We start from the raw sequence: 17589 nt of genomic DNA on the forward strand, positions 1-17589 counted from the left end.
TTTATTGAGAAATAAATTTTGGACATCAAAATAAATTTTGATATCAAATTCGGTTAGTTTCTTTAGTTTTTGTGTGTTTTTAAAATTTGTATAAGTTGTTGAAGATAAAACGTAAGAGAGAGATAAATATATATTCGGTCACATATGGTGTCTGGGTTCTGATGTTGAACCACACTACTTGTATAGTTTAGTTAGGTACATGTTGTTTTATGTAATTGATAATGTCTATATTGGATTTCTAAAGAGATCGTGTATGTGGCAAATTAAGTTAGACAATGATCCATTTTCTTATAAATTAGGTTAAAGAAAGAATATCAATATGAATTGAATTTTTTTTTTGCTTTTTCATTACTTGATATATCCTCACTCCTAAAGCATTATCTTTTACCGGTTTATTCTGGAATGTTGAGACTATTGCACCCCGTTGTGGTATTTGTGTGTATAAGGAGAAGAAAATTGTTGTTTAGAAATTTGCCTACCATGAAATTACTCCAAAGTTATTTACAATTCCTGTTGAAAGTCTGGTTTTTTTTTTTAATCACTATTCATTTTGATATTTTTTTAGTTGGAGAATGCTAACCAGTGCCCTAAGGGCATTGGTTAAGCATCCAAAGTAAGTTAGTTTTCATGAAAAATGTGTCTAATTATTACTTAATCAAAAGTAACATCTTATATTTCCAAGACAACAATTCTATTTATAGAATCTTTAACCATTGCACCGGTTAGCAAGACCCTTTTTAGTTTACTTCTATGCTTCTATGAGATTCATGATTTTTGTACTGGGATGATTTCTTGTCCCAAGGATTTAAATTGACATTGAAATAGAGCTAAGAAAATAGTATTGTGTTCCATATGGTGTTTGTATTTTGATGTTAAAATATAACATGACTGTTTTTTTATTATAGGTTAAATTCAGTCACCCTTCTTGTCCGAAAATTGACATTGAAAGAAAGCTAAGGAAGAACAAGTTATTTGCAGATGAAACCGGATGCTCAAGTTGTCTCTCTTGTGATGGAAAATATGATTTTTGAAGATTTAGTTATGGTTGTAGAACTTTGAAAGTGAGAACTTTGCTTTAGTGACAACCATCATGATTTTGTTCTTGTTTTATTTTATGGATTTTGGTTTGGATGTTCTTGATATATCTTATGGATTCTTATATATTATGGATTTTTCTTTTATGGGTTCTTATGCATTTGATAATTCCTTTTCTTATGGATCTTTAGTAGAAATGATAAAAGCTATTTTGGCTACAAAGATTTTGGCTTTGGTATGTGAAGCATGAGCATCATATCAAACCATCAATTTAAATGTCAATATGATTTTTAGGGTGATGAAAAAGGGCATGCATGAGGCTTTGAAAAGGAAATTGTTAAGGTAGAGAAATTTTGCAAAAAAATAAAATAAAAATCAAAACATTGATGATAAGTCTATGGTTCTTTACTTCAAGTATTAACTTCTCGACTCTCTTTGGAGTTTGAGTGGGGAAAGGAAAGATCCTTATCAGTGAGCAATGAGAATTGCATCTATAAAAAATAAAATTTTTAAATATTAAAAGAATGCTTCTTTTTATGCTATATTCTGACATCCTACTCTGTGACTGATCACTGTTACAATTGTGTTTTGATTTACAAAACCTCTTACTGAGCCAGATAATATGATCCTAGCAGCTTTTCACATCGTAATAACTATTTCAACCAAAGCTACAAACTTTCCTTCAAAATCTGTGTGCAGTATGATGTGTATAACCTGAAGTGATTCCATTGAACGTTGGAAGTATATGTCTAAGCAAGTCAGTGGGATATCAGTACGGCTAAAGAGATGTATGGACAAAAGCACGAGTTTCACGTCTCATGGGTTATTATTAGCTAGCAATGCAGAAACTTCAAAATGGTCAATAACTCCGTCCCCTAACAAGCGCATAGCTGCTCCTCGAGAGAACTTCCTAGCAAACAAAAAACACGGAACGAAGGTTGAATTGGTGTGACACCATTCTATCCGGTACTCGGTCTCATAATAAACATGGTTGATGTCCTGTTTAAAAAAGATAAAAATAACATGAGAAAATGAAAATAGTTGCATAAAAACATGTTATCACTTCAGCAAATGTTAGAAAGTAGGTCTTAAGGATGTAAAGCCATAAAATCTTATTTCAAGCACAAAAGCGGGGAAATGAATCATTTCCCAGTAGTAAAAAACAGATGACAATTATTTTTGCTTTCCATTTACGAGCCAGTATTCAACTCCTTCAAGAAACATGGACACTTCAATCTTATCATAAAAGGTATCAGTTTTTTTTCCACCGAGAACGAAACCATAATATAGGGCCATACTGTGCTTATCCAAGCAAACATTCCAGGTTTAATTCCAACAAGGTTATATTTGCTTCGAGACAGTTTTCAACCATTTCAAGTTCTAAACTTAGTATGTTCCAGAGCGATAAAAAACATTGGCTTTCAATAACTAAATTGTCCTTTTTTATCTTAATCCCCACCCTGCTTTATGATGGGTGGCTGGAGACTGAGCCATCTCAAATTCTCAATTATCCATTCAAACCCAAAACTTGACATATATGCTCAAGTACGAGGAACCAAAAGATAACCTTTATTTCCTTTATCCTTTTAGGCCCAGCATTTGCATAGCTGAAGGTCATAGGATGCCAGCCTTTATTATCTGTTTTTGTTGTCGACTGGTTCCACAAAGTATAGGTCACTGTTCTGCGTTCAAGTTCACCTTCAAGGCCGTGCAGCTAGCAAAATAGAACAAGAACAAAAATATTATAACATGATTTTAAAATATTAGAAACAATATTCGAGCAAATTAATCCTTGAAGAATTATTGCACATTATTTTATGAAGGTCACTAGTGAATAAAGCAGAAGCAAGAATAAATAGGATTCAAGAACACATCCTGTAACCAACAAATGTAGATAATGATGGAAGAAATAATATCAATACTTACTGCAAGCAATGTCTGCACGTAGTGCTCATCTGGAATACAGTTATGCTGCTTCTGAAGTTTCTGCAATTACACCAAAACGATATCAAATGGTTATCATTAAACCATATCCAATTATCCACAGCAAATGATAATAAATACAAAAAATAAAAAATAATATCATAAAAGAGGTATATTCTTGACGGCATCGTCGGTATAAACAAGATTATGGTTTAATCATACTCCATAGAGGAAGTATATTGTTGACACTGACAGCAAAGAAAAGATCCATTCAATTCAGCGTCCGTTTCGTGGGTGTGAAAAGTAACCCATCTGATCATACTCTCATCAGATGTAAAAAAAAAAAGGAATTCACTTTTAGCCACAATGCTTCACTCATTGAATGTTCAATTTCAGTCTCATCTAGATCTTTGACAATAATTATCTACTAGAATTGTACCAAGAAAAAAAAAATTACCTACTAGAATTAAAATACTACAGAAAGGAAGATGGCAATCTAAATACTCCTATTCCTAATAAATAATTTTCTCAATATGTTTTGAAACAGAGTTTCATCAAAAGAAATTCACAAACTAGTAAATTACAGACACATTATCTCACAACTTATTAAGGTTTTCAAAACTAGACAAGTTAAACTGATAAAGGGTGGTTTGCCTCATTCACTTGCTTCAAAGATGGGTTTCAGTATTGCCGTTCTGAGAGCTTGACTGGACTAGTCAGTAGACTGCTTCCCAGTTAAACCGTTCAGACTGATCTGTCTAACTTTCAGAACTTTGCTACATATGCAAGACATATTCTACATGAGTAAATACAGCAGCTTATGATCTAATTTGATTTAAAAAAAAAGGCTTAATTATAGTTTTGGTCTTGGGTTTTATTGAATTTGGGGTTTTGATCCCTCTATTTCTAAATCCTAGATTTTGGTCCCTCAGTTTTTTAAAATTTGACATTTTGCTAACTCTTGAAATTATGGCATGAATTTTGTGATGTGTCAAGTGATACGATAATGTCTAAAAGTGTCATGAGCATTTACGACAAAAAAGAGTCAACAAACGAAAAACATGTACTAGATTGTTTGCAAATCAGTCAATTGAGCAAAACTGTCATTATATCACTTGCTATGTCATCATATCAATTGCCAAATCATCATATCACCTTTCACATCATATTACTTGTCATATCATCAAATTTTTGTCTCAAACTTCAGATTGAGGACAAAATGTCAAATATTTAAAAAAAAAAAATTGGGGACCAGCATCTCGGATTTAGAAACAAGGGGACTAAAATCTCAAATTGGGTAAAATAAAGGGACCAAAAATGCAATTAAGCCAAAAAAATTGGACTGATCATTTACAATACATCACTTCAACCAAAGATAAGATGCATGCCCCAAAGGATAGTCCTATATATTCCCAAAAATAAATGATTTTGAACTTACAATTCAAAGCTATTTTCTAATCTTACATCAATATTAAAGCTATAATTTTTGCCTGATAATGATGGAGCATAAAGTTTCTATTAGTCAGTAACAATTATTTGAATCAAACTGCCCTTCAAAGTATCTAGCTTTCAATTAATAACTCCCAATTAAAAGCAAAGAACGTGTTTCACTATTATGCATAACAGCTTAAGATAACATGATACCTTTTGGTAACAACATAACGTAAGAAAACTATAACTAGACTACTTACAAGATTCAGCTTTCCCTTTCTGGTATCAATTGGTGGACGCCTCTGCCAAGTGAAAAGGAAGTTAGACTTTTTTTTCATTAGTATTAGCACATTTCGGACTTGCAGTTAGTACAGTTTAGTATAGTAATGTATGCTAGAGTTTAGTTTTGAATTCTTTCTGATGACTTTGATGTGATATCAACCAACTTTAACAAATGAATACAAGAATACTGTATCCAATGTAGAATTGTAGTTAAACTAACTAAAGATGGCGCACATACCTTACAGTATCTCTTAAAGACAGAGAAGATAATATCATCATCAACAATCACTTCTGCATGCTTACGAACTAAGGTGACCCACTGAAAAAACAGGATAAATTCAAATTACAAGATGGCAAGTAGAGCACTATAATTTACACAGGACAAAATAACGCAACATTTTAACTGCATAAAGGCAGAATGAAAACAAACCCTAGGGGCTGTTTGGCAACCCTTAAAACCAGTTTAGAATTATTTAAAATAAATTATCATATAAATTCAGAACTTTCAGGTTATTTTGCAACTAACTTCAAATGAATTCTTAGTTTAGTTAAAATTTGCCATTGGTTATACAAAGAATAGAAGTAGACCACATTTATATATGGAGAAAAAGAAGATAAAGAAACTTCAATACAAATACAAATACAAATATTAAACAAAAGAGGCAATGTTCAAAATAAATACAAAAATATAGTAGAAAAAATAGGAATCCTTAATACAAATGGAATACAAAAAACCAACTTTATTATTTTGAACTTAAAAATAGATTTCGATAAGAACTAGTTTTTAAAGCCTCCAAATAATGATAACCACCTAACTTTTTCCAGCATGGAGGGTTCTACAAAATGGATCAATCATCAACCGAAGTCATAAAGCCCTGCCATTCAATGATAGACCATTTACCTCTAACCCTCTCTAAATGGTTTAACCTATAGTTTTAATCCTACCTTGTCATGTACAACCACTCATCCATTGTAACATTCATATATCTATCACACTGTACTCTCTAAAATCCAAATGCTTCATTCTAATAATGGCTACATCTATCCATACATCCAGTTTTTATAGTTTGGCAAACACCCCCCTTATACTCTATCAATCCTTCAACAAGCCAAATTGATGCTTCTTCATCAGCTAGTATCAACTAAATTTGCGTGTTTAACAAAAACTGGAGCTACTTTTAAACAGAAGTCTGCGACTGCAATCTGGGCCACAGCGTAATGGTAATGGTTTATTATGTGACTGGAAGTTCAATGACACCACGATTGAGACAACATCACTGGATTTGGATGTGATTCAAAACACTACATTTATCATGATCACTGTTTAAAACCTTGAATTTCGCCTAACTAATATGTCCTGTCCAATTTGTGCAACAAACAAAAAAAAACAACTCTAGATAAAAAAATGGCAAGAGAAGGGGTCCTGTATGATTGGAATGAACAACAATAAGGTTCAGTATGACAAAATCAAAGATAAGAGAAATAACCTGGGACCCTTTACGCCATTTTTCCCTTGGTATCTTAGGTGACATTTTTGGGTTGTAGCGACCCTCTTTCGCATCAAGAAAGCTGTAACATATAACAAAACGGTTCAATTCACCTGTCAAATATCTCCATCTCACAAGGAAAAGTGTGTGTGTAAGCGTGGACTGATTATTATTGATCAATAAAAAAAATTAGTGCTAAGCACCTCAAGAACCAAAGCCTTCTTCTACCTGTCCACGAAACTCTTCGGAGAAACCATGATATAATTGTATACATAGGAAAAGTTGTACAGAGGAACACAACTGCACATGGAAAACAGAAACTCAGATTCTTATCATGGCAAAGTAAAGTTCATGCAAAAACATATCCCAACCCCAACCAATCCTTCAAGTAAGGTTGAGAAAAGTAACAGAGAAAGAAAAAAAATCAGGTGGAAACTTATGTTAATACTAGACTTTAAAACACAAACCTATCTGAGAGAAGAACAAATCTTTGATTTGCAGGGTCTTCCAAAGCCGCGGACAGTAACAGCCTTTCAGCCTGAATCATACTTGATTCTCCCCATAAAACCTAAGATATACAACACTGAATTCTCAACAACAGGTGATAAAACAACAAAATCAACTACATCTGCATTAACTGTCACTGCTAAAATCATAAATCCTTGCAATAAGTGTCCTAAAAGAGAGTGACACTAACACTCTTCAACATCAAATGCTTTGTTTCATATCAGAAGATTATTACATAACAATCTGATAGACCCCCAATTAAACATGTGAAGTAATGGAAATGACGATTGAGGGAGGATTATATCACTCCATGAGCATTCTCAGTTACAAGTTTATGTATTTGGGTGATTTTCTTAAGCTAGAAACAAAATTATGAAATTGGGTGTAACGTCTCCATCATGCAAACATCACATAACCGTGAACTTGTTAAAGTAACCAACCTATTGAAAACAAGTTTATGTTTGGTTCCAATTTTGGAGAAGCCAAAACTGATTCTAGAATTGATTCTTACACTATGTACTCGTTTGGAATCACAATGAATACCACACCCACCGTTATTTGGCTAATGTTCCAAATTAGAGCTTCTACGTTTTCAAGTTTTTTAAGAATCGGGACACGACAATTGATACACCAACGCCAAACCAAACTCGGCATCTAATTTATTGTTCAACCCACTTTTACAGTGTATCGAAACATAAACCCACAACCGAATAATTTTCGTGACGGCGCATAATTTTAGCCTTTTACATAGAAGACAAAATGGTAATTTTAAAATCAACTTAATATCTCCTAAAACTACGGATGAACTTAATTTTCATATAAAAAAATTTCATATAAAGTCCACCCCTTTATGCTATTTAACAAACAGAACATGAAAACGAAACCTTAACCTTTTCGAAAGAGAATTCAACTCACCTGAATACTATTACTAAGTTGTCGACCATAGAAAAAATGAGACCTTGTTGTAGACTCATCCAACAAAAACCCTGGCGTCGAATGAACATAAATCGAAAAATTCGATACATCACCATTCTACAAAAAAAACTTTCAAAATTAAAATCATCGAAAAAAATAACAAAATAGTAAAAAAAAGAGGCAGAGGAAATTGAAGGAACCTGAAAGAAAGCACCCCAGAGAAAATCAAGGGGAATATTTTGACGAACGAGGAATAAAAAAGCGATTTTTGGAGGACCATCAAAAACGACGTTGGAAATTCTTCGAATTGTAGAGCTAGAATTGGAGTTAAGTGTGAAAAGAGCTAAGGTAACTAAAACGACGACGCAGAAGATTGAAACGCTGAAGAGAATTAAAAGCTTGCCGCTTAGCTTGGTCGACACGTGGCGGCGTTTCACGGTTCTCGCCGCCATTTCTAAATTCTTATTCTGGTAGTAATTCTAATTCCCTCACCAACTATACTTTACTTTATTTTTCTTATTCTTATTCTTATAAGTTACTAAGTGTTAATGTTATGTTATAAATATGATGATGATATAACCAAGAAAAGAAAACAGAGATGTTGAATTGGAATTGGTTAAAGGTGGAAAGGTACTATGCTATGCTACAGAGGAAGGAAGGAAGGAAATGCAATTAATTAATTCAATTTCACGGGACATGCGTTGTTTGTTACGATACTCGCGCGTCAAAACGTCGTCGTGACTGTGGGTCCCACTAGAATCAGGAGTAATGTAATGTGTCTAACCATGTGTTGTTGTAGCTTGTAAAGGCTGTTGTGTTGCGATGAAAATGGCACCGTCGTCGTCAATCACATTGTTTTTTAATGTAAGCAAGCTAAGAACACGTATTGCTACTTTTTTTTATTAAAAATAATAATAAAAAGTTTCATACCTGTGCTGTCTGTACATAAAGTTGTGACGGGATAACTTAAGTGGTACACCTAATTGTTTGGTATAAGAGAAAGAAGAGAGAAATAGAAGAGAAAGAGATGTTACTATTCTTTAAAAAGACAATAATATCCTCTAGTTGAAACAATATATGATTTATTACGATAATCCATCAGTGACATATGCTTACGTAAACCATCAATAGGGATAACTAGAAGAAAATCATGAGCATGGACGCTTGCAAAAACTCTAAAACTATCTTATGTTTAGTGGTCATGTCAAACTTGACTTCCATATCTTGAACACTTTTATTAAAAAGGACACTCGCCAAAACATGTTGTGCTTTTGGAGGGATGTTGCCCTTGCAAGTAAAACTGTTAACGTCAAACTTTGAAATCGTATCACGAAGACTATACAAAACATTGTCAATACCACTTATCCCGCTTCTCTGAAAATACGATCTTGTAGCATCCAAGATTGTGCCCTGGAAGCCACAAAAATTTGCCTATATTGTTGAGTACAAACCCAACCCTCCAAACCTAATAGGTAAAGAAGTCAACCTCCATTGAAGGTCCCTAAAGAAAACACCTCCACACACCACAATATCCTTGACCGATCCACGCAACTCTTTATCAAACAACATAGTCGCTTCATCCATGTGAATCAGTTGGCACATCCTTAGGCCAAAGAAAAGTTTAGCGATTCCCATGCATGATCGAAGTAGAGGAAGTTCACTCGGAGGATCCCTTAATTGTGGAAGAATATGCATTAACTCAACATTCATCTCTTCGTGGCCAACCCCTTGATAAAACATCTACCTCGGCTAACAACCCCTCCAAGCAATTTCACCCCCAACGTTGACCTTTGAATATTTGAAGGTAATAAACCCCCCCCCCCCCCCAATAATGTTTATTACCATCACACGAAAGCTAAAAGACCGCAGTCTTACGAATATTCAATTTGTGGTCTAATTCTAACCCAGAATCCCGAATTATGACCGAGGCTTTAGTCTCCTCCTCTAAATCCCTATAAAGTTATTGAAAGTGTAAGTATAGTAAGTTTGACACTTGTTGTCAACACATCATGATCATGACTCATTTAAAAACCTCTAAATAATTTAAACTTCCTTTTATTAAGTAGATTTGTCAAAAAAAAAAAAAAAAAAAGTAGATTGAGTTGTTGCAATTAAAGTCCCTTTTGGACATTATGGTATATTTTTTTTTAGCAAATTATGATATTTATTCATCACCATGAAATAACTCTTATAGTAGTTCCGTCAAAAAAAAAAAAAAAACTCTTATAGTAGTAGCTTCCTCACCAAAAACAAAACTCTTCTAGTAGTAGTTATACATTAATTTAGTTAGAAAACTGAAATTTATACTACGAAAAAGTTATGTGATTTGATCTGTTTGGATACAACATAAATTATGATACCAATCATTCGGGATATTCATTAATAAAGCTTTATGCTTTGTCGGCATAAAATTGGCAAGTCGTTTATTTCTAAATTGCACAAAAACTCCAGATTTAGGACCTAAATCTCATCTCAATTGGCTGTACTATAAAGTATAAACCAAGTATTTCGAGTTATGAGATAATAGATAATTTGTTATTGTTCAATTCGAATTGCAAAGGAAAGAAGGGTTTGGAAGGTGTCACATTTAATTTGCCTAACAATAGCTTGGTGTATTTGGTTGGAAGATAATAACATTATTTTTAATGGAAAAATTGTCATTAGCAGGGATAGTAAGAATAAGAATTTAGTATTTTCGGATTTGTGGCCTAATCGAAGTCTGCATTTGAACGGAGAATTGTTGTTTGTTGTTGTGTAATTTGTGTCGGCATTGTGATTTGTTGTCGTTGACAGTATTCCAAAAGGACATATGGAGTCTGAGGGAGGCGATCTGTTGCGCCGGAAATAATGTGTTGGAGCTAATTTTTGTTTATTCGTAGGCAACGGTTTTCAGGCTTATAGCCACGGTTTTGCGTCGTTGCCTAAACTGAATAATGGTGTAGTGATATCAGAGAAGTCATGGCCCATCCAAGTACCATTAAGTGGTTATATGATGGTGGTGTGTGATAGTGCATTGGAGAATTTAAGTTGGCTGCTTGTAGCACTATGATAGAAGATGTTTTTTTTGTACTCTTCTGCGTTCTCATTGAGATGTTGATGACAGGAATGGAACCATAAAAATTTATTAAGGGTAGCGAAGACATAACACGTGATAAACAAAATCGATCAACAATAACTATTTTCTACCACAACTGATTGTATAAAATTTAGTTTAATGAAGAATAAAAATCGTATATCCTACCTAAGCAAATACTTACAAAAACTACGAATCAAAATCATGATATTCTTTGGAGAGCTAACAACAACATTTATAAGGTTGTCAAACTTGTAAAGATATTATAAAATAGTACAGAAATATTTGACTTAATAACAAGAGAATAAATGTCTAATAATGATACCAATAACCCTCTATTTAAAACTTGACATAACTTTTTCACTCCAAATAAATTAGAACTATCATGTTTCTAGAATAAAAACTGTAGATTATCATCCAATGAAAGCTTCCAATTCTTCAACAACTTGGTCAGCAGCATAGATTATCATATTTTTTAACTGTTCCATAAAAAAGTATCACAATTAAACCCGATAAATAAACACAAAAACAAAGCAAATTAGTTGTCCACAATTATGTTCTCCTTTTCAACTTTCTTAGTTTGAAATTCACATCAAAAGAAAGGAAGGCAAAAAGGATTATTAAAATCACCTCAAGTTTGTCTTCTCTTGCCCTGTGATTCTTAGGAAGGCGACGAAACTCTTCAGTTAAAAGCATGCAGATATCCACATTTTCTGGTGACACAAAGTCTGCTGCAATTTTCGTGCATGACTGCAAGATTTTACAATATAGTGATTAGAGTTACTAACTATAGATTCAGTCAAATAACCACAAGTTACTTGTACTTTTTAAGCTTAAATTTAAGTCAAGAGAATTATATGATAAGAGATGTTTCACCTTCAGATTTCTGACTTGGTGAGGGCATCCAGCAAGTATAAATACTGCTTCACCAAGTTTCTGCTCAAAAGTCAAAGGTACTACACCTGTAATTGATTAAAGATTCATGTAAATAACTAATTGTATGATGCATTAAGCTAGAAAGTTTGAAATGCTACGTGCTAACCAAATTCTTTCTCCAGCTTCTTCTTATGGTCAAAAGTCAAATAAAAACATTGGTCATGAATAGGATGAATAACCTAAGCAACAAAGAAGTTAGTGAGACTCAAATATGCAAGATAAGTGGAAACGTTGATGAAATGCGATAATATAATACCTTTTCTACCGGAGAGAAAAAAGTATGCCTAAATTCTTTGCAATGTTTTTGAAGATATGCTTCTAACTTTGCAGTATCTTCTCTTTTAAATATGTCCCAAAGAGCACCAGCTGTTTCAGATATTTCTTTTGTGATAGATGGCACAAAAGGGCCTCTATTATCTTGAGCACGACCCTCTTTAATATCTTGAGCCTTGTGTGCGCTTTTTATTTTTTTAATAGCACAAAGTTGATCTTCAGTTAATTTCACCTCAGTTATATGAGTCAGAATGTTTACCTGTCAAAGTTATTGAACAATAAAGTAAATTTAGTACCATTTTTATACTTGTTGCACCAATAGAAAGTTGAAATTACAGAACACGTTGTAATGTAATGTAGCATACTGCGTCTGCAATATCACAATGAAGTTTTGTAACAGAATCTCCTCTGCCAAGCTCTTCTCTGGTTCCATAAGCAATGTAAGTTTTTGGACCTAAGTCAGGCTTTATGACATGTGGTGGCAACTTTGTAGCAAGGTTGAGAATTCCTGATCGAGGATCGCTATACTCTTGAAATGGCAGACAATGGATAAACTCGTCACAATGGCGCGGCAAGAGATTTTCAAACTCATCAGAAGGTGGCCAGTCTTTTAGCTTGAGCATCTCTGGCCATAAATTTACATATCTTCTCCCCTCTTTATAACCTTTGAAGAACTGACGAGTGTTAATTTCTACCTGCAAAGGTTTATATAGAGAGATAAATATTATATTTTTCCAAATTTTAGTAGTAGTATATATACATGACCTACACATTCAAATTCAACTATTTTATACACCTCCTATTATTAGTACATTTGATCAACGTTTATACGCCTTAGAGCTACACATTCAAATTCAACTATTTTATACGATACTAGTTATATATTGAAAAAAAAAATCAAAAGTAGCCAAAGAAAACAAACCTCACAACTAGCCAAGCAATCAAAAGCCTTTACATTTGATTTAACATCTGAGTTGACACTTGAAGATGAATTTGCACACAATGCTCTCAGTGTAACCATTGGCTCCCAACTCAATCCTGTCCCTTGTTTGAGAACGTCAGGTACTATAAAGGGTTCACCATTCCTCAATTTTTTTTGGAATTTAAATAGATTTTTATCTATAAGGTCACTTGACATTGGACACTTTATGTCATGGCAATTCATGCAACTTGAGATTCTTTCCTTCTCAACATTCTTTTGTTTTTCAATTTTGCGAAAATGTTTCTTAACACGACGAGCTTTTGTTACCAATTTAGATATCGTCTCATCTGGAAGAATGCCTTTCAGCTCCATCACACAACAACACAACCACCTAGTTCTTTTGGAGCACATTCAACACTTCCATCACTATTAACATTCCATTTGGTAAATATCTCAACATTACCCTCTAAATTACTTGTATCACAAGTTATTGGTAGAGGATCACCGCCATGCATGTATTCATCACCTCTATTTTTGTATTGAAACATCATTTCAAAGCGTGGTGTGATACTTCCGTTGCGTATTTCTTTGCAACAACTAAGGCATATTTCAAAGGAACATTTAGGACAACTTCTATAAAGGTCAACAATTGAAGTAGCACAATGATCACTGCAAATACAAAAGATGAAATAAAAGATCATATTAAAGAATCATGATCTAAGTATACTGTTAAATTCTCACATACATCAGACATGACACAGTCACGTCAATACTGGTAATAGTTTGAAAAATTTAAAATAATTGAATGTAATTACAAATTTTTATGTCAATGCTACATAGTAAGTATAAAAGGAAAAGTAAAAATACCATACCAATAGATACGCTCCTTATCATGAAATGGAGTTTGTGGTATCTCAATCTCTGAATATGATGTTCCTGGTATGAGAGCTTATTGTTAGTGATAAGTTTAAAGTTATTAATTATATATAAATAAAAACAAACGAAAGCTGAATTTATACCTTGTATCTTAGCTTCAATCTCTTTTTCTTGACATTGTTCTTCAAAAATTTGTTTAAGAGATGGAAGTAGTAAATTAATCATATATCGGTAATGATGAACTTTTTCACAATCTGTTATGTTCCTGTTAGACGTCTGAATGTACCAATAAAATTATATTACTAAATTGAAAAGTATACTCACATTTCATTAGACAAACAAATTTAAGGGACATTATATAATAAATTAAACCTTGATCATTCCTCTTGAACACAAGCAAACATTGCAATTGCAATTCTTACGACAAAATGGGCACCTCTCTGCAATATCTCCAATTGACATATTGGGGTACCTATATGCGAAAATGAAAAAATAGTCACATTTTGCAAAGTTATAATTTCATAAATTATATTAACAAATATGTGACCTTTGGAATGGTTATTTAGATGTATCTAAAACGTACCAATGTTTAATACATGTTAAACAATACATTTTCTGACATTTTGTGCAAGGTACAAATTGTGGCCTATCCTTTCTCAAGCACTGATGACATGTTTTGATATTTTGTTTGATGTCCTGCAATTATTTAACACAAGTTGCATTTAATTAAACTATGGTATAAATTATAATGCTTAAGCTACCAAAATAGTTGTCATAAGCATTGAGAAAACACTAACCATTATATTATCCAATTTTCCTTTGCTTCTTGACTTTGTCTTTGAAGCAAATATAACTTCTTCATCTTTCTTCATGACCTGAGTTTGAGTTCCATAAAAACTCAGATTGTTGATTTGAGTTTCCTTGTCTTGAAATTTTAATCTTCATTCTCTCCGCATCAAATACAATATTTATCATTACTGTGGAAATAATATGAAATCAAATGAATAATTATAAACTCTATGGTATATATACACATATTACTACCATTATAGTTTCTTCAATAATACAATAATAAGTATAACATTGGAAAGTAAGCATTGACATATAAACTACTGTAATGGATGCTGAGGTGGACAAAGAAGAAGCACGTGGAGCACAAGGGCTGAGAGTGAGCAATAGAAGTGTGAGACCTCATTCTAGGTGGGACCAATTTGTTAGAAAGTGAGAATAAAAGGAAAGGGGAGAATCATTTGATAGTGAGTAATTATGTGATGTCATTATTCTTCTCCTTATCTCTTCTCTCTATCTGTACTGCTGCATTTTTATTTTACCTTATTGTTCTTCTATCTCAATATTGAGCTAGATCTAAGTTGTACTCCGTAATACAATCAAGTCCATTACGTTCTCTATAAATTACTTCTGTTACATTGGTGCTTTCATCCCTTCCATGGCCGACAACACAAGAATGAAGGAATTGACCATCGAGTTACGTCGTCAAGCGGAAGTGCAAGAGAAATCCAACATCGAAAACAAAGCGAGATTCGACCGATTGGAGGCGATGCAGACAGCTTCAGATCTGAGATTCAACCAACTCTCTGCAACGCTTGAGAGGTTCATGCAGCAAACACAACAGCACGGCGTCGCCCATGGAAACACGAACTCAGACTCAAGTTCACAGTCAACATTTGTGGGTCATACTCAATCAGCAGTGGTGGGAAATCAGTCGACGTCAAGTTTGAGCTCTCAACCATTTCAGGTGCGTCATATTAAGCTGGAGTTTCCACGATTCAATGGTAAGCATGTCTTAGATTGGATCTTTAAAGCTGAGCAATTCTTTGGTTATTACAATACTCCTGATCCAGAGCGTTTGATTATTGCTTCTGTTCATCTGGAGCAAGAAGTCGTACCTTGGTTTCAAATGGTTAATAGATCTCGTCCTTTTCAGAATTGGGAGGATTTTACTAGGGCTCTGGAACTGGATTTTGGTCCTTCTTTGTATGATTGTCCTAGAGCATCCTTGTTTAAGTTGCATCAAACCAAATCTGTCAATGATTATTATTTGGAATTTACAGCTCTATCTAATCGTGTCTATGGCTTAAGTAACGATGCGTTGATTGATTGTTTCGTGAGTGGGTTGAAAGATGAAATTCGAAGGGATGTCATGCTTCATACCCCAATTTCGATTGTTAAGGCAGTATCTCTAGCAAAACTCTTTGAAGAAAAGCTTGCAGCAAACCTCACACACATGAACCAACAGAAAACCCACAATCATAATTCCACATTCCAAAATCGAGCTCACTTCAATCCAACCAGAAACGACCATACACAAACTACCGAAAAGGCTCCCAACCCACCTTTACTTCCCACACCACCTACTAGACCTATGAGCATACTTCAAAAGAATCCAGCTATTAAGAGAATATCACCGGCAGAAATGCAACTTAGAAGAGAAAAAGGTTTATGTTATTTTTGTGATGAGAAATTCTCATTTTCTCATAAATGTCCCAATAAACAACTCATGCTCTTGGAATTTGAAGATGAGTGTGACACTAACAGTGAGCAGTTTCAACCAGACAGTCCCAATGAATCTGATAATACACACAAAGCAGAGCATCACCTTTCCCTAAATGCTTTGAATGGGGTATCAGGATTTGGGGTTATCCGTTTTAAAGGATTCATTGGACCTTTAAATGTTTCTATATTATTGGATGGTGGCAGTTCTGATAGTTTTGTCCAACCACGAATTGTCCATTGTTTGGGACTACCAGTGGAGCCAATTCAGAAGTGTAATGTACTGGTAGGCAATGGCCAAAACATGAAGGCAGAGGGTGTGGTTAAGAACCTCACTGTGAAGGTGCAGGGGAATGATATCACAGTTCCAGCTTATTTGTTAGGACTTAAGCCCACGAGGAGAGCCCAACCCAAAAAACTAGTCCAATAGGTGGGAGAACCTCAAGGCTTAAGTACCACATCAAACTAGGTGTGACCCGCTCTAAAAAAAAATTCCCCAGTGAAGTAGCCATTTCTGTTATCTTGATTTTAGGGTGTCAAGCCATTGATTGGACTTGAACCTTTCAATCCTCGATGTTCTCTGTTTTTTTTTTGGGGAAGGGTAAATGGAGAGAAACCCTTAAAAAGTTCTAGGTTCGGGGGTCGATTTCGTTACGGGAAGGTGTTAGGCACCCGTCGCGACTATAGTATCCTATAGGAACCGTTTTCTAATTTTGCCTATGCTTTACCTTTTATATTTATGAAAGGAATGTTGTTTATCAAGAATGGAGGGAGAGATAGTTGAGTTTGATTTTATTTGAAAAATGATTTTTGAAGAGGAGGAGAGAAGCCGTAAGGCATAGAAGAAAAATGTCGAATTTGATCTTTATTTTTATTTCACAAAAGGGCATTGGAGTATTGACTCCAAAGTTTGTTTGAAAAATTTAGCCTATTTCGAAGAAGAAATTTCGCTAGGCGTCGAATTCCTAAACATACACCTAAATCGATAATCATGCAACGTGTGTGCGAGTGTCGGTGCTTGTGTCGGTGTACATTATTAGGGATAGTCCATAGTCCGTTACATTTTGTCCTAGTATACATTCTATGGTCTTGCGAAAATTAAAATGGAAACTAAACTATCTAAAATGTTACACCATTTATCATATGAATAAAAGTAAAAAAAATGGCTAAACTAGTGGAAATAGAAATGGAATGGTGAAATGCTCATGAGATGAATGAAACAAAGGGTGAGATGATTAGTAAAACAAAGCATAGAATAATAGAAGTGCACAAGAAATAATATTGAAAGGAAAGACATAAAAGAAGCAAATAAAGTGGCAAAATGTGTGTGAAAATGGACATAAAACTCTAGCACATGTATGACCCATAATCCCTTTATTTTGGCGTTTTTAGAGGTCTTGCTTTGTGTAAAAAAAAAA

General features: G+C 34.0%; 2 protein-coding genes across 2 annotated transcripts; both read right to left on the reverse strand.

Annotated features, from left to right (window-relative positions):
• Positions 1-1520: 1520 nt before the first annotated feature.
• On the reverse strand, positions 1521-8290 carry LOC25486219 (glycosyltransferase BC10). The gene is made up of 10 exons (XM_013607430.3): positions 7781-8290; positions 7581-7697; positions 6626-6726; positions 6387-6458; positions 6159-6240; positions 4910-4990; positions 4650-4691; positions 2962-3021; positions 2603-2749; positions 1521-2034 (listed from the first exon to the last, which is right to left on the reverse strand). Exons 1-10 carry the CDS (start codon positions 8030-8032, stop codon positions 1852-1854), a joined length of 1137 nt encoding a protein of 378 aa, XP_013462884.1. The 5' UTR covers positions 8033-8290; the 3' UTR covers positions 1521-1851.
• A 2634-nt stretch (positions 8291-10924) lies between these two features.
• On the reverse strand, positions 10925-13938 carry LOC25486220 (lysine-specific demethylase JMJ25). The gene is made up of 9 exons (XM_024777588.1): positions 13804-13938; positions 13657-13720; positions 12785-13453; positions 12228-12557; positions 11846-12121; positions 11696-11768; positions 11530-11615; positions 11284-11403; positions 10925-11132 (listed from the first exon to the last, which is right to left on the reverse strand). The coding sequence occupies exons 3-9, from the start codon at positions 13193-13195 to the stop codon at positions 11067-11069; spliced, it is 1362 nt and encodes a 453-aa protein (XP_024633356.1). The 5' UTR covers positions 13196-13453; positions 13657-13720; positions 13804-13938; the 3' UTR covers positions 10925-11066.
• Positions 13939-17589: the final 3651 nt, after the last annotated feature.

Source organism: Medicago truncatula, chromosome 2 (genome assembly GCF_003473485.1).
Source record: "Medicago truncatula cultivar Jemalong A17 chromosome 2, MtrunA17r5.0-ANR, whole genome shotgun sequence".
Lineage (NCBI taxonomy): Eukaryota > Viridiplantae > Streptophyta > Magnoliopsida > Fabales > Fabaceae > Medicago > Medicago truncatula.